At 39.0% G+C, this 20400-nt stretch overlaps 2 protein-coding genes across 4 annotated transcripts in view; both read right to left on the bottom strand.

The window, feature by feature from the left end:
- Positions 1–1319: 1319 nt before the first annotated feature.
- On the bottom strand, positions 1320–4942 carry si:dkeyp-67f1.2 (uncharacterized protein LOC556106 homolog). Its single transcript, XM_058632689.1, has 9 exons — positions 4783–4942; positions 4596–4688; positions 4436–4483; positions 3177–3221; positions 2840–2960; positions 2707–2765; positions 2256–2388; positions 2048–2174; positions 1320–1916 (listed from the first exon to the last, which is right to left on the bottom strand). The coding sequence occupies exons 1-9, from the start codon at positions 4793–4795 to the stop codon at positions 1812–1814; spliced, it is 744 nt and encodes a 247-aa protein (XP_058488672.1). The 5' UTR covers positions 4796–4942; the 3' UTR covers positions 1320–1811.
- cfap20dc (CFAP20 domain containing) overlaps positions 4819–20400 on the bottom strand; it is a 37054-nt gene continuing 21472 nt past the window's right edge. Inside the window, exons 16-19 of one of the 3 annotated variants that reach the window (XR_009240476.1) lie at positions 17254–17348; positions 14862–14971; positions 14666–14724; positions 4819–4956 (exon numbers count right to left, since the gene is read on the bottom strand). Coding sequence is in view for 1 of the 3 variants with exons in the window: in XM_058632688.1 (XP_058488671.1) it covers positions 16316–16434; positions 17254–17348 (214 nt within the window). In the remaining 2 variants the exon portion in view is untranslated. Of the gene's footprint in view, positions 4957–14665; positions 14725–14861; positions 14972–15464; positions 16435–17253; positions 17349–20400 lie in introns of those variants that run through there. The other 2 variants (XR_009240477.1, XM_058632688.1) reach the window with 2 other exon arrangements.

Genomic DNA, 20400 nt, shown 5'->3' with positions numbered 1-20400 from the left:
GACGCACGAGGGAGCAGTTGTGAAGTCTAATCACCGCCACAGACGGGAATGACTTCCTCAGTGTCGCGTGTGAAATAAGTGTGCAGGGAAAACAGGTTGATAATAATCTCTCAGTCGCAGTCACGCCAACAATGCAGCTGTGGGCGTTGAGAGCAACACAAAGCCGCATTGTTACGGCGTCAGACAAATGAAGAGTCACTTTGTGTTCCACCAGTGAAGCGAGGAGCCTTTTCACTTCACCTCAACCACCAAGCCATGTTTACACTCAGGTCAAATAACAGCTGTGAAGACAAAAAAGAAGCCCAGTGACTTGAATGGTTGGCGATGACATCACTGCTGCTGCTGCTGCTGCTTGTGGCTGTTTGGGTGATGAACAGAGAGTTTGACTGAAAATAAAACACTTTGGATGAATTGAAAGGACATGATATAATAATCAGCGTTGAAGGCGGAAAACACTCCACCAACAACAAAGACACTTGGTTTAGCTCAAACACGGATTCTTTTTGTGAAGACACCGCATAGGAAAGTAATATTCCTCATAATGATCACCATTTTAATCCTTAGAACACAGAGGATTTCAGCTGCTTTGTTCCATGATTATGTTTAAACATACAGAGGCTATAAGAATGTGCAATATAGAGTGTCTTATATCCTTTTTTCCAGCACAACCTAGGAAATCTGATGTTTCATTTTCACCAACTATATAAACACACTTGAGCAAAAAGTACTCAAAATGTTTCAAATCAGATTGAATGAGTGACATTTTTGAAATTATTGCTACGTTATATCACGACTAAAAATGCGATATAAAATTAATCATAACTTTGACTCAACAACGAAAAAAAAACAGCATTTTTTTAAAGCCTGAATATGTGACCTATAAACACACAAACTCCCAGGATGTCCATATAAGGAGTTGCGCATTATTCCCACAGCAAATTACCATGGGTGCACCTGCGGCACTGAACCATGCTGTGAGCACTAAGGGTTAACCTTTTCAAGCACACGATGCATCAGGTAAGACAAATATTTTATTTACTTCTGCTGCTGCCTGCTTGTCTTGGGGTGAGACTAAAGTCTGTCATCGGAAAAACAAACTGTGGCCTCTTTGACGCTGACTCACATGTCCTCAGTGTGACTCCAGGTTTCACATCTCGGCCTCAGAGAGCTGATCTGTGCTGCGATTAACTCCCTGGAAAACCATCAACCGCGTGGTCGAACTGTGGAGAACAGTGCAGTAATAGAGAGAAAGTATTGAATTTAAACACCAAACAACATCATGTTCATTTATCTGTGTACATCTACGTGACGTGACAACATTTCAGAGGGGAATAAAGAGATTTGATACATTCTCACAGATTTATTAAATGCAGCAAATACAATGCAACTATCAAATACTTGAATAGATATGGAATTATTTCACAGTTTGCAAACTTTGATAAAACTCGGTCTTCTCAGTGTATTAATTCAAAAAAATCAGTTTTACATGCAAGAGCTTTGCTTACAAGTACACAATAAATACAATGAAGGCGTAAAAATAAAGATGCGACGACGCAAAAAGATCGCTCTTTCATCGACGTGTAATAAAACAAAGCGTCCTCCACCGAGTCAGAGAAAACACACTTCATTACTCCCTGAATGTAAACACGTGAAAGAACACCAGTAATTATCACCTCTGTTAACGTTTAAATGTGCTCTCATAACGTACGATGCAGGGGGTAGAATAAAACCAAAGTACAGTCCACAATCATATGATACTGAGTCAACATAAAGCCCAGTGAGGGTGAGGAAGGAGGTCCTTCAGCAGTCCTTTAGGGTCGATCCGCATCAGTCTGGATTCTTGGGTAACAGCTACTAAGCTCGACTATATCTGGCCATCCTTCGTACACGTTGGTTTTTTCATCACTCGGACACAGCTGACAGTTGGACAGAGAAGAAATGTTACTTTTCTGTCAGTCGTCATGTGACGTTACTTTGAGCGTATTTCAAAATCCATCGGTCTTTTTTCGGCACAAGTCAAATTGCAGCAAAAGAAAGGATCACTCACCTTCTCAAAGGCCGATATGTGCTCAGAGCTCGTGCTTCCTACAAACACCCAATTGTCTCGACTATTCAACGACTTGAGTAAATTGCTTCCGAGTTTGGCAAACAACTCCCGGGATTCGTCTGTCAATCTGCCACCAAAAGGAACACAAGTGGTTATTGCACGGGGCATGAAACCACTACAGTGTGGAATCACTGAGTTTTACACTTACTTTGCTGCCAAATCATCAAACGAAGCCGCCAAAACTATTTTTCCAGGTTGAATATCCTTCAGGTATTGCACGAGTTCTTCCGCTTTGTGGTTTCTATTAAAATTCATAGTGTCTTCTACAACTCCACTCATGCCTGACATGGAGAGGACACATTAGACATTTCAAGGACTATCAGATATCTGTTCTGGAGCTTTTGCTAATATTCCAAGATCTTCTGCAGAGTCATGGAATTGTAATTTCACTTTTATTTATTTTTTTTTAAAAACACACATTTCCTCTCTCCCTCATACACACAGATAAATATCTGCACAATTCTTCTTCTTTGGCCACTGCATTGACTTCCATTAATTTATCCCTAACCTTAACCACAACCAGTTAATTAGGACCAGGTTTTTGGTCTCCAGAGTCAGTGTTTATGCCAGAAAAGAGTTCTTTACAGCATTTTACTCACCATTAACCAACACAATGTTGAGTCCTGGTCCCACGTTATTCAGCACATGGCTCATGGCGCTGTTGAGACACCACAGGTTAAGTTTTCTTGTCAGAGGAATCATGTTTAACTTGGAGGCGTTTACGACACGTACATTTTACCATCAAAACAGACCGTTGGGCCCACAACATTTGCAGCACCACTCCTGATCCTGAAAGCAAAACTGCCGTCAGGACACGCTTCGGAGAGGTTGCACTTTTGCCCGGGAGGTGGAGCTGAAAGCACAGACAATAAAGATTGAAAAAAACATTTTTAATCCTGGAGGATGGCGGCGGCCAAACGTGCAGTGAATGTGCAAGTGTTTAATATGGAAGCGTATTAATATGGAAGCGTATTATTGCCACTCAAGGTTATTAAGTTTGTTATAAAGTCCATGGGGGTTATTGAACTTAAGCAAATGCCAACTGACTTTGGCTCTCAACATACATTACCTGTTATGGATGACAAGTCAGACTCATTTTCCCTTCTGGGCAGCCCTGTGTATTTTAAAAATCCAGTTCAGTATCTGCATACGTATCATTGTCCTTCACAGAATTGATCATTAAAGCACTTTTAGCTGCTTAAACTCCTATTAATTTAGTGCTGGATTCCATAATATAGTTTTTGTTTATCTGTTTTATTTATAGGTGACTATGGGTGCGTGTATATGGAGTTTTTGTGTTTGACCACTAGGTGGAGCAATAGTTCAGGAAGTGTTTGTTTATAGGTATTCTCCAGGTAAAGGAGCATTTGTGGGGCCGGTTAGCATGCTGCCTGCCGCTGTCGTGTGTGGAGTAGGAGGCTGTGCTCCGGAGACGTGTGGACAGAAATCAAGCCGAACAGCGCCGAACTGTAGATCGGTTAAAACTACTTAACAATCCTAAAAACGTGGGTTAATCTCCAACAACTACAGGAGTCTGGTGTAAAGTCACTAGTTACTCGTGTGTGTGTGTCGCGTATAAAACGTAAATCACCGCGGTGAGGCGAGTAGAACCAGTGGAAATACGCCATACGTGAGAAAATGAGTCACCGCAATCAAAAGAAGCATTGATAATCCAAAATTTGAGTCCATAAACAGGTTCTCACGTTATACACAACATCCGGATACTTCATGCTGTGTCGCACTCGTATCACAAAATACTATTGTTCCATTCACTATTTCATCCACCGTGACAGAAACAGTCAAAGTCACTCTGTCTCAACCCAGACATGAAGAGCTTCATCAAACCCTGTAAATGAGTCATATTTATGAATTAATCATTATTATCTGCCGTTTTTGCCACAAACTCTCGTGGTAAAATGTGAAGCAAATATCATTAAAACATTATACTCATCTATTTGTTGTATACATATGTTTAAGTTAAGTAAAGTTAGAAACATATTCAGAGATTCAAACGAACACATATTTTGAGTCAATTTCATCTTCCAGAAAGTTCGACGACACTACACTGACTATATTATGGTAAATATCTTTTTCGGGTCATGCACTTTTTAGACGGTCCCTGGGCTGACTGCACGTTGACGTCAGTATAGCTTTCTTTTTGAAAACGAAGTTGTAGCTTGTTGTCCACGTTGCTACGATTCAAAATATGTCTCGCACGTGTTTCAGCAATGTTTCGTATAAATGTCATTGATCGCGAAATTTTGAATCTGTGAATATATGCTTCTAACTTTTACTCTAAGTATAACTATGCGTGCTGGAGTGACTTACCCACGTGAAGTCTGTGTCCAGGGGTGTCTCGATTCAAGCCATTATCAACTGAAATGAACGTAAGACAAATGAAAATGTGAATGAAAAGAGGCAGCTTCAGATATAAGGTCTAATAATAATAATAATAATAATAATAATGATAATAATAATAATGGCTGACCTGGAATTTTTGTGAAATTCCAAGATCCAGTAAAAGTGGAGATTTGCCATAGTATTACGAGGGTAGCAATTAAAGCCACTAAGTACCAATGAACTGTATAACACAAAGTGTAGATGGGTGATTTGGGAGTTATACAGTATAACAACACAAAATACACGTTTTAAACAATAAAATGACAAAATCTCACCTTGATATTTCATGTCAGCGACAAACCTCACACCCTCTTTCTGCTCCCAACTGTCATAAAGGAACACTGATGGCAAAGCTGAGGTCTGGCATAAGCGGAGGACACTCCCGAATAAATATGAACTTTGTTGACACAAAAGCTAGTCCTGTTTCCTCTGGATGTACGCCAGTGTTCCTTGGACACACATGTAACACTGTGATATCATATTACTCTTATACAATGTCAGAAAAAGAAAAAGAGGATGCATTCTAGTTGTAACAGATACTGTCTGTGGTGAACAATAGAAACAACTTACTCTGGTTTTAGTTGGTGTGTAATACGAGGAAAAAGAAATGTCACTATAAGAAAGAGGACAGACTATATACTGTATATATGTACATTAACTTTATCTTCATATACCATCTTCCTGATGTTAGCAGAGGTGGGATTAGTACTGAACTATTCCACTCAAGTAAGTCTATTTTGGTACAATTTGACTGAAATACAAGTTAAAGTACTCGTCTAAAAATGTACTCAAGTTAAAGTAAAAAAAAAAAAAAGTACCTTGTTTAAAATGTACTCTTTAACAAAGGTACCGTTTTAACAAATGATAAAACATGAATTGTTTTTCATTAAAGGCAAACCTTTACAAATTCAAGTGCTGACAAAATAAAAGTGTCAATTCACCCGCCTGTCCTCAACATTCACTGACGGATGTGATTTAAAACGTAGTGAAAAAAAACATACATAAATAAAAAGATTGTAATGCGAGTAAATATAATCCATTACTTTCCACCTCTGCTTCTTAGTGTACAGCCACAGGATGCTGCATTTGAGGTGAAATCCTCTGAATGCACTGTCAGTGGCTTATATCTCCTCGTTTGGCCATGCTTATTATTCCACACGGGTACATTATGTTAATGTCTCAGACCTTGTTTGGGCTTTGTTTTTCCCATATAACTGGCGTATAACTTGGCATCCTCGTAGATTTGTGAAAGATCCAAAAGGTATTTGTAGCTGTCCAATAATACTGTGAATATCTCACTCTATGATGATTTAAATGAATCAAACTGTAGCAGAAATGAACCATTTCGAATTTTACAGGAAAAAAAAACACTAAAATCAAACACACAAAACAAAAGTTTGGAATTCGACACTCACATTTTCATTTGGCCATTATCTTTGAGCTATAGCTTACATACAAATCTTCTTATAGAACACGGAAACACCGTCAGCAGCAATTAGTCAGTACACGTGTTAAAATTGAGAAAAGACGTATATCCTAAAGACAACATTTATTCCTGTGTTGGCAAACACCCGCCCTGCTGAGCACTGTACCGTAACTGAGCCGTATAGCTTTAAGTTATGAGAGGAGTCCATTTCTGCTGAAGAAAACACAACATTCACTACATTATTTTAAGGCATTTAGACTAAGCTAGATACTTTATATGGGTATCTATACCAATAAAGTCTTATAAAAAGATTTATTTTTAACTGTAATATTAGATACACTGTACCTAAATAATAGTGTAATTAGGTCATAAGAAAAACTCATCAGCCTAATGCCTTTGAGGCTTCCATATGTATCCAGGAACATACAGATCAAGCCAATTAACTAAATATCTTAATCAAACACTACCTTGAAAACATCAATCAAACAGCACATAAGCACGTGTTTTCAGAGAGCAAACAAAGACATTACAGACTCAGCCAAACCTCCACCATGGCAGCTATGATGTGGATCTATAGTACTGTATGTCACCTCCAGAATTCCTCCTGCATCCCCGGAAAATTTGTTGCCACAAATCCATCCTTCATTTTATGTTCCCACGGTTAGACGGTCAAACAAAGTAATTAGCTGGGCAGGGACACAACAGTGTCTTCGAGGTCTAATTTTCATTATTGTCCTACACAAAGAAGGATGTAAAGAAGGATGTGGTGGAAAGAAAAATTTATAGTGAGGTGCTTTTTTAAATAAGGGTGTGGTGAGAGAGCACTGTTTGACTTTTTGAACTGACATGACAAGTTTAGAAAGTCTTCCAGGTGCTGTATGATTCGCACAATCATAATGTGGATTTGCTTCGTCGGTCCATATTCATTTTGAAATTCCTATCAAGTTAAAGTTCTTTTACCAAAACAGAGATTAGTGGACTAATCCTAACCCTTTAAACTTTAATACAATAAACTAAAGAAATCATGAATAAAAATCATGTTAAAAAGAGAGATGAATCCCTTTTGCATTTTAGTTTATATTAAATCCTTTATTCTAAAACTGTGGTATGTGTACTACCAGTGGTACACAAGCTCCTCTGATAGTACTTGGGAGGAAAATCAGAAATACTGTTCTACTGTAAAAACCAGCCTATGTGATGGGAGTGAAGTGGAGCTGAGGAATTTTGACCAGGGTGCGTACAAATTTTACAAAATGAAACAAATAACTAAAAAAAAGTAATAATAATAATGAACTATAGCTGCACATATTGATGATAGAGCCCTCGTGTCCCCCACACAAGTCTGGTAGTGCAGCAGTTCCCTGACCTCGCCGTCTCCCTCACTCAACTGTCTTCACTTGTATTCGATAATCCAATTTTCCAAAAATTCCAAAATGACTACAAAGCCACGTAATAGTAATGAATAGATGATGTTCAGGGTCGGTCTGTTGTGTCACGTATGATGTTTTGAGGCAATCGGTCAAAGTACGGTGAAGTTATAGGGTACTTCCTGTTTTGTGGCGAAATGACAGTTAAATTTAAAACAGCCGACTTCCTGTTTGCTCAAATTTGTGTCCATAGACGTGTTCTGGGTCAGTCTCTTGTGTCACGTATAAAGTTTGGAGGTGATCGGTCAATGTATGTTATGTAAAGTTATAGGGCACTTCCTGTTTTGTGGCGAATGGTCGAAATTCGCCAAAACGCCAAGGGTTGTTGTGGCCACGCCCTTTTGAATCCGCGAAACCTTTCGACAACTTTTCAGCTTTGATGTTTCTAGTACCAATTGGCGCATTTTTTTTTTCTGTCGGTACGACAAACGTACTTGGATGAGTTCGCTCATTTATGTAGGGTGCAAATTGCCAAAATGGACAGCAAAATTCAAAATGGCCGACTTCCTGTTGAGTTGAGTGGTTACGGTCGACTTTTTTGTTCGTCTTGGTCTATAACATTCAGTGTAACTCAATTTTGCCTCGGTTTTTACTTTAGGGGGCGCTATAGAGCCCATGAGCAACGCACGGGTCTCGGAACTGTACCAATATCGCATTTTACAGTTTTTATGCACGTTAATCCCCTTAATCTGAAGGATAACAATAGGTTTCTCGCATACAAATTCTTGTCAGGAGCTGCTTCGGCCCCTGCCATTCATGCTCGGGCCCTAATAATAATAATAATTGGAGTCACCTTATCTCTCACTCCATCTTAATCTAATATGTCTATGCAAGTGTAATGTGAGGAAGAGGAGGATGATAAGAGAATAAATCTGCCTCCTGTGGTAATGATGGTGTTACTTGCGAGAGCTCAATATTTCCTCAGGTGGTACTTGGTAGAAACAGTTTGAAAACCACTGCATTAAATGATCAAATGACTGTAACCGTGTAATCATTTAATCAAACATTTGCTCTAATGCACCCAGCCTGCTTTATCTGCTTGACAACACAGCTTGAATAAAACCTACAGGAACCCTTAGACGCAGGACTGAACGCACGTTTAAAAGGACAGTAGATTTTACTTTATACAATAAATGCCAAACAACACAATAAAAGGTTGAAAATGTGTTTTTTATCTAATTATTTCACATGTTTTCAGTCTAATCACAATCGGAAACATTTTTAGAAGACTCACTAATTCAACACTGTGGTTATTTTTGTGGCGCTGTTGAACTCTATTATTATATTTTATCGACGTGTTTTGACAAAGTGTTTGTATCACGTTTGGCTACTCAATTTATTTTAATGGGATACAGCAGAGGATTCTCCACAAATGTCACAACATACAAGTAGATTCAACTTATGACAGTTTGTGTGGCTTTAAAAAAATAATGACATGGTGTAATACTAAAGAGAACCAGCAGAGGGTCTTAACGTACCATGTGCTAATCAATTGACCATGCGTTCAGTGGATCAAAGGACTGAATAACACACATACACACACATAAAGTAGTATTTCAATCTTTCGTTCCTTTTTCTGTAAATAATACTACAATGAATAGCTGTGAAAGGCTTTTGAATTGTATCCTGCCAAACAAAAAGCATTGACTTTTCTAACACACTCAGGAGTAGATGTTCAAGGCCAATAAAAACACTCGAGTCAATCCATTCCAAGTATATTCAATAACCATCAAACTAGAATGTGCTGTAAAACACACACACACACACACACACACACACAGTAAGTTCACACCGTCATCAGTAGCTTGAGAGCCACACTGAGTGGAAATTAACATTTTCCGAAACATTTTCTGAAACAATTAATCGATGAATCGATTACTATTTTGATAATCGATTAATCCGTTTGAAGCTTTTTTTCATGATTAAAACAAGATTTATGAATGTTTAAGTTTCTTAAATGTGAATATTTTCTTCAATTCTTTGCTCTTGATAACAAAGAAATCATTAAAAGTGAATCATTTTGGTTTGTGGAAAAAACAAGGTTTGACAATCACCGATCATCATTTTTTAAGGTTTTCTGATATTTTAAGGACCAAACGATTAATCGAGAAAATAATCGACAGATTAATCGATTATGAAAATAATTGTTAGTTGCAGCTCTAAAGTCACATATTGAGGCTTTAAATGTGTTGTTGAGTCAAAGTTATGATTCATTTTATATCACATTTTTAGTAGTGATATAAAATAGCAATAATTGTTTTTCTTTGCTTTTGGGTCAGAAAAACGAGCAAAGTGAACTTTGAACTGTGACGTATTTCCAAATTTCACAAATGCAATCCGATTTTAAACATTTTGAGTACTTTTTGCTACGGTGTGTTTATATAGTTGATGAAAATTAAATGTCTTTTGTTCATCAGATTGTCTAGGTTGTGCTGAAAAAAAGGATGTTGCACATTCTTATAGCCCCTGTATAAACTGTTTGTTTTAACATAGTAATGGAAAAAAAAAATCTGCCAAAATGCTCTGTGTTCTAAGGATTAAACACTAAACTCAAAAAACAAATTACAATAGCAAGAAAACAATACTGCTGAAATGGAAAGACAGGAAACATGTTACTAGATCTATAAATACAACAACAACAATCAGCTGCGCAAACAACTTTTATATACTCCTCAGTCCTAAACCCTCTACTTTACTGTAAAGAAGAAAAAATGAATTCCAAACTAACCCCGCTTTGATAAACTGAACCTCCCCAAGCATGTTGTCAACAAGAAATAACAAAAAAAACTATCACACCACTTCTCCCTTATTTATATGACACGTTTATCCAGCTTCCTTAATAATAAGTGCTAATACTAATGATAATTAGAACCATTTGAATAAACAACTTGAAATAGGCTGCGCACATCATCACATAGAAAAGGACAAATGGACCAATTTACACTGAAAAACTATATATCAAACTATTCCATACTTTTACACCACAGAACAAAGCACAGAATATTTTAATGTCTGTACGTATTTTCCCTCTTAACAATAGCAATAATTATAAATCCTTAAATAATGTATGAATTCACGCCGCATTTAACCTGAATAGCATGAATAAATGTTTGGCTAAAAATGTGAATTAGTTAGTAAATGCTCATTGCAGCATTTATTAATGCTAATTATTAACGTGCCCTTATTGTAAAGTGTTATCCCTTCATCAAATCATTTCAGTTTGCGTTCGTTCCTGTGAGCGTTTTATTTCATTTCACTGCCATAAATGTAGCCGTTAAATATCCAAGAGTCAGTGGAGCACATTTATTTAAGGTGGAGAAATTAGTGAAGAAGTGAGCATGAAAATGGAAATAGGTCTCAAATTAAACAGATTTAAACTAATTTATAACTTGTTGCTGCAACATTAATACTGTTTTTATCTACTCTTTAATTCTGTGGTTTTTATGTGAACACAACATTGAAAGTGCCATTAAAATGGACTAATTTTAAAGATGCGTTCTGGTATTCACGGAGTTAAAAAAAAAAGCTCCTTAAAAAGAAGAGCAGAAGAAATGAAACAACTCTTTTCATGGGCTGTGTAAGACCTTGATGTGTAATTAGTGAGTGTTCCTTTAAAGTAGTCCGTGACAAAACACACTCGGCTCAACATTTACCACGATGTGCATAAAGCGACAACACTGATAAGAATTCAAATCAGACAGTAAATAAAGACAATCAAACACTTGCTTGTTCCACCTCCTCAAAATGTGAGAATTTGCTGTTGCTTTTCAAAAACAAATCAAGACCATTTGGCGATGCTGTGTGGATGAAAACCGCAAATCAAAAGATTCTTTCAGGCCCTAAACAAGAAAATTCATCCATTTTTCTCCCTCTTGTCAATGTGAGATTTACTCCAGAAGATGCTGGCAAACGTTACATGTGATGTGATGCAGCCATGGTACAGGTGACGCTGAACTGTGACCCCTCCCACCTGCCTCAGCGGCGAGTATCGCGCTACTACGTGACAGACCCGGGAGATGAACTTCTGCTGCACTGAGGATCTCAAATAAAAGGCTCATTAATTAAGTTTGCCGTCTCGACTTGAGAAGCAGCACTTTTGGGATAATCAATACAGCCGTGGCCATCACTGCCACTGAGACGAAGATTACCGATGCAATGATCCCACTAGGGTGAAGCCTTAACCTGGCCTAAAAAGACAAATGAATCCAATATGAGCCAACAGTGCGGTAGTTAAAGAGCCCATAAACCTAAAAGCTCAGTTCATGATGTGTGGCTTCGATAAAAAGGAAATACGAGCAGAAGATATGACAGCCGAACAGCAGCGTGTTATGGATCAGAGCAGCGTGTTATGGATCAGAGCAGTGTGCAACCAAAAAAAGCCCCAACAACAGGGGCATGAATCTCCGGCCAAGCAGGAGCATTTTCTGACACTCACTATCACTCACTGTAAATTGTGACGCCCCACTTCAAATCCATTATCTCTAACGTTAAACACCTCACTCGTGCCGTAATGCCACGAGCGTGAGTGTGAAATCATATGTCTTTGAAGTGATAATTAGGATCCGTGTGGTCAAAAAGTAATAATCGCGACATCCATCACACTGAGGAGGAGGTGACGCGAAACGCGATGAAACGGCGGATGAGCTACGACTGCAGAGACACGGGTTTTTATCACCACGCCGGCAAGAGCCGTGACTCTGTCCCCGAGTTTTCAACCTGTGTATCCTGTGAAACACATTTAAGAAACTTAAAGGCGACATAGACCGGAAGCTCCAATTAACGCTGCGTTTGTGTGTGTATCTGCGTCATTACCTCGTTTATGAAACCCTAAAGTTTCAGAACAAATAGTTCAGCCACTGCTGAGAAAATAGGGTTGTATTGTTTTCCTGGGCTCTGCGAAGCGGATCGGCACTTCCCTATGCTGATGATGTTATCAGTATACCTCACCACTCCTCTCACCACTGTAGCGCCTCCTGGTGCGGGCACTAGTCCGGGCACATCCGGTTGCGTACATTCAACCGCAGAAGAAGAAGAAGAACTACTCTCGTTGTAGCTGCTGAGATGCAGAGCATCCACCGTGCCAGAGGGGGAGCTGTGTATCTGAGAGCTGGCCTACCAATTACGTCACTTCCAGGTACCTGGCCAATCACAGGACAGTGGGAAAGCTCTTGTTGGCTGGCCAATCACAACACAGTCCACGTTCTGGGGGTGTGATTTTGGTCCAAAACAGTGCGGCTGACGAGAGCGTCAGTGAGGAGATATTTTGATCTGCTCGTTTGCAGCGACTAGGAGGTTTTTAACCATGAAAACAAGTTAATATATGTAAGTAGACCTCCATAACTAACATATATGTGCTATACCAGCATTCGATGTCACCTTTAAAGCGGCAGCAGGCACGATCACTAGAAAAAAATGACGACAGCTGAATTCACAACTCTTATGTGACCAGGAACAGGGCTTCAATGATGATTTGATCAGTAATCAAGCAATAAATGAATCTTCAACTATTTTGATAACTAATTAATTGGTTGGAGTGTTTCCGGTTATTTCGTCATGGTTCCAAGCGAGCTGAGGCGATACTATGCATGATGCCGCCAGACTGCTGGCCACTGAGTGCCGTCACAGGAAGAGTCATGAGCACGACGTGCAACACAAGAATCAGGACGAACAATGTCAAACTGTAGATCTGTTTAAAAGACTTAATAATGCTTAAAACATGGGTTAATCTCCAACAATTACCAGGGAAATGTCTAAAATCTCAATATTTAACAGAGGAGTCTGGTGTATTTAGCGACAGCACAAACCCTGCCGATCTATTCCAGTCCAGTGTCTGTGTCAGCCGGAGTCTGTGCTCCGGTCATGGAGGAGTTCTGAACAAATATTTTGAATGAACTGATTCTAATGATGTCAAATCTTATGCACTGCAGCTTTAAAATAATACATTTTGGGATCGTAACTCTGTCCAGAGCTCCTCTCATCACCTGAGCAGAGACAGTATGCAATAGATGGCAATCTCTCCACGTTATTCTGACACTGATGTGCATTTCATTGTGTTAGATGTCTGTTAGCAGCAATCTTTCCCACTGAAGGGACATGAATGCAGGTATGCACTCTGGCTAAACTGCCCTGTGATTGGTCAGATTTCCCTCAAGGCTGTAAGACAGAGGCTGAGGAGGAGCAGGTCACTCTTATCTCAGATCACCTGCTGCAAAAACAGGTCCACTTTATTTACTTAATTTTCCTAAAGAGTTCATGTTCTCAATCCATCGCGTTCATGTTTCAGGTCTTCTTCAAAAGCACATGATGTCAAATTTCTAAGTTATGTTCCCAATTAGACACACTGACAGCTGGAATCGTCCAATATAAAGGAGCTTGTCGCAGGTGAATATCTGATTTCAACCGTAAATCAAGCTTCACGAGGGGGATGAATCAGACTAAATTGTTGTAGTGGCAAACGTAAACTTAATTCCAAAGCCACCCAATGTCTTTAGCTGTTGGCAGGTTCCTATGGGCTTGACTTCAATTCCTAAATCACCTAAATCACCTTTTTACACCAAACCAGCTCCTAACGGACACGTCCCTACTCGAGCCAAATTGCTAGCTATTTCCTAGTACACATCTACCTCTATCTTTCAAAGTAATCAAGGGTCCATGGTGCCCTTTATCTAATGACATCACATTCCTTTCCTTAAAAGAATAATTACTCAAAGGCTTCAGGCCAACTATTTTACACTCTAACAAGTAATCCTGCATTAATCATTGAACTAAATTAACTCAATACTGGCTCCTGCACAATGTGATGCATCTCGTCATCCTTGTCATACATGCGTCACCTTTATTTTAAACATTACACTCATGACAGTCGGTTCACCAGCAGCGCATGAAAACTTAATAACTGTATAACTTTGAGTCCCTGGACCGAGAGTGGACTTATGAAATATGTGCTGATATTTCATCCCACACAGTTGTGTGTCCTATGGGCCTGAAAGTGAAGGGTCTGGTAACTTGAAGGGCGAGACAATGCAATGAGAGGGTTGACAGATCCTTGTGATTTCTAAAAGCAAGCGTGTCGTGCTTTCCTGCTGCGTTTAACTGAAAAACCTCTTTGTGGAGGTAGCACACATTATGTCAACAGGTTCTGATTTGCTACACGTCTGCCTGTCTATTGACTATGAGGTCTCTGTATTTCACACTGTATTTTCCCCATTCGTTATGTTTGCAAACCCCTGATAATTACAGCAGCAGGAATATTCAAGGCCAAATATGCCATTTTGTCTCGCAGACATAAAGAAGTGCAGTGTTTACCTGTTGTGCTGACATCTTCCTCCACCTCGGTGCCATCTGTGGTCAGACTATGTTTATATCTGGATGCGCACAAAAAGAACACAGTAGATTAATTAAGCCTCAAAATGGTGGAGGACATTTAAAACTAACTAATAAAACAAACATTTCTATCGAAAAGGCACGGAGCCAAAAGTGTTTTCTTCCCGTTTGCTCTCACCTGCTGTGACTGCAAAGTGTTTTCCCACACTTCATTTTCTACAGCATTATCCTTTAGCTGTGTATATATACACACACACACACACAGTGCTTACAGATTAATCAGACAACCTGTCATACAAAAGAGAAAACAAATGTTTAGGAAATCTTTCAAGAACTCGTTTAAAACTAAAAATGTTATAGCTATTTATTTAGCGAATAACAAAACTAGATTTCACTTTTTTGAGAGCCACATTTGAGCCAGCTCACTGGGCAAAGTCAGAAATTAATCAAGCATAACATTCAACCACTAACATTTTATTTTTCTGTCCAGGCATGCAAGAAAATTACTATAATTTGACATCTTATTCAAGAAATAATAATGTGCTTTACTATTCTTTTCAGTTGTTTTTTAGCAAAGAGCTTCAACATACTGGTGTATTAACCATTTCAGAAAAATGACCATTGCTGGTTATATATATGTATTGCAAAGAAAATGAAGGGATTAAGGGAACACCTAAATTAAAAAACATCAAAATCTTCCAGCATCATCAGCCTGTTTTGCTCAAATATTAAACAAAAAATTAAACCTTTCACATGCGGTCACTTTTTTACCAGTACATTTATTGGACCAATGGTCAGTTGGTTTGTGTTTGTGTCATTAAACCTACAGGGAATCGCACTGTGACACATGGAGGCTGTTATTTTCCCCTTTGTTGTTTCATTTGTTTGCTTTGATCCGAAGCAACAACTCCTCCCCTGAAATGAGGAGACTGTCGTGTATCAGCTGCTCATCAGGTGAGATCAAGACCTGCCAGTCCCACAAACTCTCCTTCTGTTGTTAGTACAGAGCATGAAAAAAAAAATGACTACAACACTGGAAATGCATAAACATTTAAAATGTATCTTCTTTTTACAGTTTCCGTGTTAATAAATACACGGAAAGTGAGAGCTCTGTTCAATAGCTGTAGATTAAACACAATAAAACCACACAGAGCCACAGTGGCATCAATTTTAATTAAATTTAAATAATGTATACACAAATGAATATAGTTTCCATTTTGAACATGATGAAGAGAAAACTGGTATTAAACCGCGATATTTAGTTAGCTAGGGCAAAAGTTATATATAAGACATCATCTAGCTAAAAAGAAGCTCAAGGATGTTCCTGCGTACTGTATTCGTTCAATAGGCCAAGACTTTTGAAAAGACTCTTTTCATCATCAGATGTGCGGGTGCGAGAACTTCTCCACTTCTCGCAAAAAAAAAAAAAAAAAGTTTGTCTCCGATTTATTGAGTCTCGCTCGTTCGCTCGCCAGCGTGACACGACTTCACTTACAGCGACGGAAAAGCTCTTGTTAGTTTGCCCAAAAACAAAAGCGGCGACATTAAAAGGTTTCTCAGTGCAGCGGATATCCATTCATCCACAGTCAATGACAAGTGAATTATTAATCCCCGAGTCTCTTGAGCTCTTGGTTAAGCTAGTTCATAGTACTTCCCCGTCTTTGGATCAAAATAACAGTTCAGGCAAGGATCATAGAGCAGATTCAGATACTCGTCCTCCAGCTCGTCTCCATTCACAGGCTCTTCACCTCCTGAAATAACACCAAGAAAACCACTTGGCATCGAACACAGTGCAACAGTATTTCAAAGGAGTGAAGTTTACACAGATCGAGATCTATAAATGTAATCAGTGTACTGTACTTTTTTATCAACTTAACTAGAATAAAATGTGAAGTGCAGCCACTCAGGTGACCTTCAGAGACAGGTGGATTTAAAAGTTTTCTGTCACGGCCATTTTTTCCCCTCATCAATCAACACCTAAGACATGCCCGCTACCACATTATGAAGCTGTAAAGAGATTCTCTATAATCCCCCACTTCTTTAAGGCATGCGAATGTAGCTGTTAAGCTGACAGGCAGTTAAATGCTAAAAAGGTTATGGAACGCTCCGAGAGGAACATTTTATCTCATCAGAACTTGGGCAATGATAATGAAAACTAATTAGAAGACACATTGTGTAAGAGGTTTTTAAAATGATGCTGTAAACTGGAAAGGTTTCATCAATTAACCTTGTCGATGTGTCTAGGGGGTACGGACCTGTAATGAGCCCGTCTCTTTTGACCTATGGAGTTATGTGGAGGACAGAGCGCTCCACTCTCCTGGGTTTTTACTCTTAATTAGACACCATTTCACACACTTTACCACTTCACCCTCTTGCTTTGTACAGTCTTGGGGAGGAAACGTAACATTTCCCTGACACCGATGACCTGTTGCCGTTGCTTGTATGCATTTGTGCAATTACAGTGGATAATGTTAAAGCAAAGGACTGTTTGTCGTCCTCCTCGACTTCAAAGGACACAAAGCGGGGGATGTGTGAAGTCGGCAAAGGGACTAAAATTAAGGTGACTGTACCTTCAACGAGATTCCCCCAGTTGTTCGGTGTGCTCCCTGACCTTCGTGGCTGGTTGGGAGGCATAATAGGAGGGCTAAGCACATCCATCCACTCCCTAAGGAAGAGACCATCAAGGCACACAGTTATGACAACACATACCATTACACTTGCCATCCGACCATTGTACCCTGCACATCAAATTGCTTCTATATGACATTCTAACAATGGAGTCCTATCGCTGCATGCTCTTCGAAGCCCATCTAAGCTTCCATTGTCCTTGAGCCACTTGTCCTCCTGCACACTTAGCCTCTCCCTTTTACCTAAAGGATCATTTATTAGGAGCCAATTCAAGCTGTGACTTTCAAATGTCCACATTCTGGCCAGGTGTCTTCACCTTGTCTGTGTCACAGGGCGCCGGACATCTCTCTCTAAATTAGTTTATCTTCCTGTCTGAGGTGCACACATGGTGCACATCAGTCATTTTTCCAAGGAAATGAAGGCACTGCTATTTTAGAGATTGAAGCTGGAGAAGAAAATGCCACAAGATGAATTATAGCTGGAGATCTCTGTGAGAGTCTTTGGTTAAACAGAACATGTAGTCACGTCAGACTATACATAAGACACACGATTATCCATTTACGCCTTTTGCCTCCGGACTCGACATCTCAGCGCACATTGTCGCATATTTAATGAGGACCTAAAATGTCCAGTGTTCAGCCGAGAGCAGGCGATTCAGACATTTGTATCCGATACTGTCACTCTTTCTTAAAACAAAGTATGTTCACAAAGCTGTAGAGTACATTCACAGAGTCACATAGTGTCTTATATCCTTTTTTCTCACCAACTGTATAAACACACGTTAGCAAACAGTACTCAAAATGTTTAAAATTGAGATTGAATTTGTGAAATTTGGAAATACGTCACAGTTCAAAGTTCACTTGTCTCGTTTTATGAACAAAAGGTAAAGAAAAATGCTTTATTTTGTGACTCCTGCACAATTATGGCTAATTTATATCGCTGCTAAAAATGCGATATAAAATGAATCATCACTTTGACTCAACAACACATGAGATAAAAAAAAACACATTTTTTAAAGCCTGAATATGTGACCTATAAAAACACACCCACAGGACGTCCATATAAGGAGTCGTGTATTATTCCCAGGGCAATTTACCATGGGTGCACCTGCGGCACAGATCTGTGAGCATTAAGGGTAGAATAGAAATAGTAATGTTCATACAGCAAGCGAAAATATTTACATTGATCACTATAAACTTTGCAGATTTAATGTGTTATCATTCTTTAATCACGTAATCTACTTTTAGTGATCTAGCTCGCTGCTCCAGTGACACAAAAATACCAACAAGAGTATATTAAATAAACAATATAGTATTTTTTTTAAAAGCTATCAGCCTTCATTTTCTTTTCATCAAATTTTTGGCTTTACTTCAAAAATAAATTCCTCATTTTGTACTTGTAAAGCCTGCACAGTAATTTGGAGACTTATCTCTCTTGAGGCTCTTTCTTTTTTTTCATTTCTGACAAAAGCATTCACCATACTCTCTCACACCACTTTGACTGTAATAGGCAAGAACATCGCACAAAAGTTAACAGATGCAATTTTCAAGGATAAGGGTCTTTTGCAAAATCCCTCTGTAAAGAGGCACTTGATTTGAATGATTAAATTGTTAGATTCTGAAGGTATTATAATGCAGATGTGGAAGAGGCCGTAATAGACGGATGAAATGAGTTTGTTTTAATGTGACTAAGTGCACTAAGTGTTTCTGCTCAGCCATGAAACACACGGAATCTAAGGTTACTATACTATGTCCCCCAGTGAACAGGAGCCAGGCGGTCCTGTCGCTCACAACAGTCGTCATTGTAACAACTTGAAATGTTACTCAAGGTCTCCTTGATAACCTTTATTCATGCCCAATTCATTTGGTATGCCAGCCAAAGGCAAAGCACAAGAACTAAATGGGAAAAAAAAGCCCTGGCAACATTCAATACAGCATTAGGAGCTATTGTAGCTGCTCGACAGTGAGGAGGCTGAGCAGTGGTGCCAGGATGCTGCTAAAACACCATGATACAATTCACTGTAAGGGTTTTCTCAGAATGCAATGCCGAAAAGGAAAGAAAAGAAAAGAAAAATGGAAAAACAAGGACAAATCCTGTGCAGCTGCTCTTCAATATGTAAATGGGGGTTTGCTTCGAAGTCTAATTTCAGAGGTACAGCTGCAGAGAGAGAAAAGCCGGAGACTGTGTTTGAGGTGTCAATAAGAGCAATATTCATTTCAGCGGATGCTAAATCGTTGGAACATAACCTAAGTGAATATTTTAAAAAGTCCCGAGACACATTCTACACTTCTACGTTTACTTGGAATAATCAAAAAGGTGCGAGTCCGCACATGCTCGCGCCGCGCCACATTGCTTTTCATCAATAAATCATATCATTTGAGGAGCGGCGCTATGATGCAACGCCTTTGTCTTCTTCTGTAACCTGCCGCAAAGAGATGGAGCTAAGCAGAGAGGTGCGGAGGGTTCTGCATTAGTGGGCAGACGGACTGAGCAGGGCGTTCTCAAACGTTAGAGGAGAACTGGGCTGATCCAGTGTCAAACACTAGATCCGATAAACAACTAATAAACAACTTAATATGGGATACTGTTGTATTAATGATGGCATTGGTGGTATTTCAACAGAGCTTTTCAGATAGAGCGCCAATATATGGTCCAAAAATTATGATATGGTACATTGTCATTTTTGCATATTTTCATGAAAAAAAAAATGTGTCAAGATCATAAAGTTTTGACATTTTTGGAGTATGAACAAAGAAAGCATTTTATCCTCTGATGAGGAAGATTTTTTTTAGGCCGGTGAATTGCACACATAAAATTGCATATTTCACACATTTTGTCACATATTTCATCAAGTCTTTTTTAGATATTGCACCACTGGAAATAGGAATTTCCATTATTTTGCAATTAATTGTGAAGCACTACTCTCAACATAATTATTCGACATGAAATCTGCCTCTAAAAGATATTTGACACAAAACTTAAGTCAGATATTCGCCTCTTTGGCCAACACTGGTGAAGACTGCACCATTTCATTACCTTTACAAAGAGGAGGTTGTGTTATCAGCTGCGTATTTCCCCACAAATGAAAG

This window comes from Solea solea, chromosome 6 (genome assembly GCF_958295425.1).
Source record: "Solea solea chromosome 6, fSolSol10.1, whole genome shotgun sequence".
Lineage (NCBI taxonomy): Eukaryota > Metazoa > Chordata > Actinopteri > Pleuronectiformes > Soleidae > Solea > Solea solea.
Note: the sequence above shows the minus strand (reverse complement) of the source record. Positions and strands in the feature narration are given on the sequence as shown.

Coding starts and splice junctions, on each gene's coding strand:
- si:dkeyp-67f1.2 (XM_058632689.1), bottom strand. Junction 3,222..4,435: donor TGGACACAGACTTCACGTGG/GTAAGTCACTCC, acceptor TAAAATACACAG/GGCTGCCCAGAAGGGAAAAT. Junction 2,175..2,255: donor TTTGATGATTTGGCAGCAAA/GTAAGTGTAAAA, acceptor TTTTGGTGGCAG/ATTGACAGACGAATCCCGGG.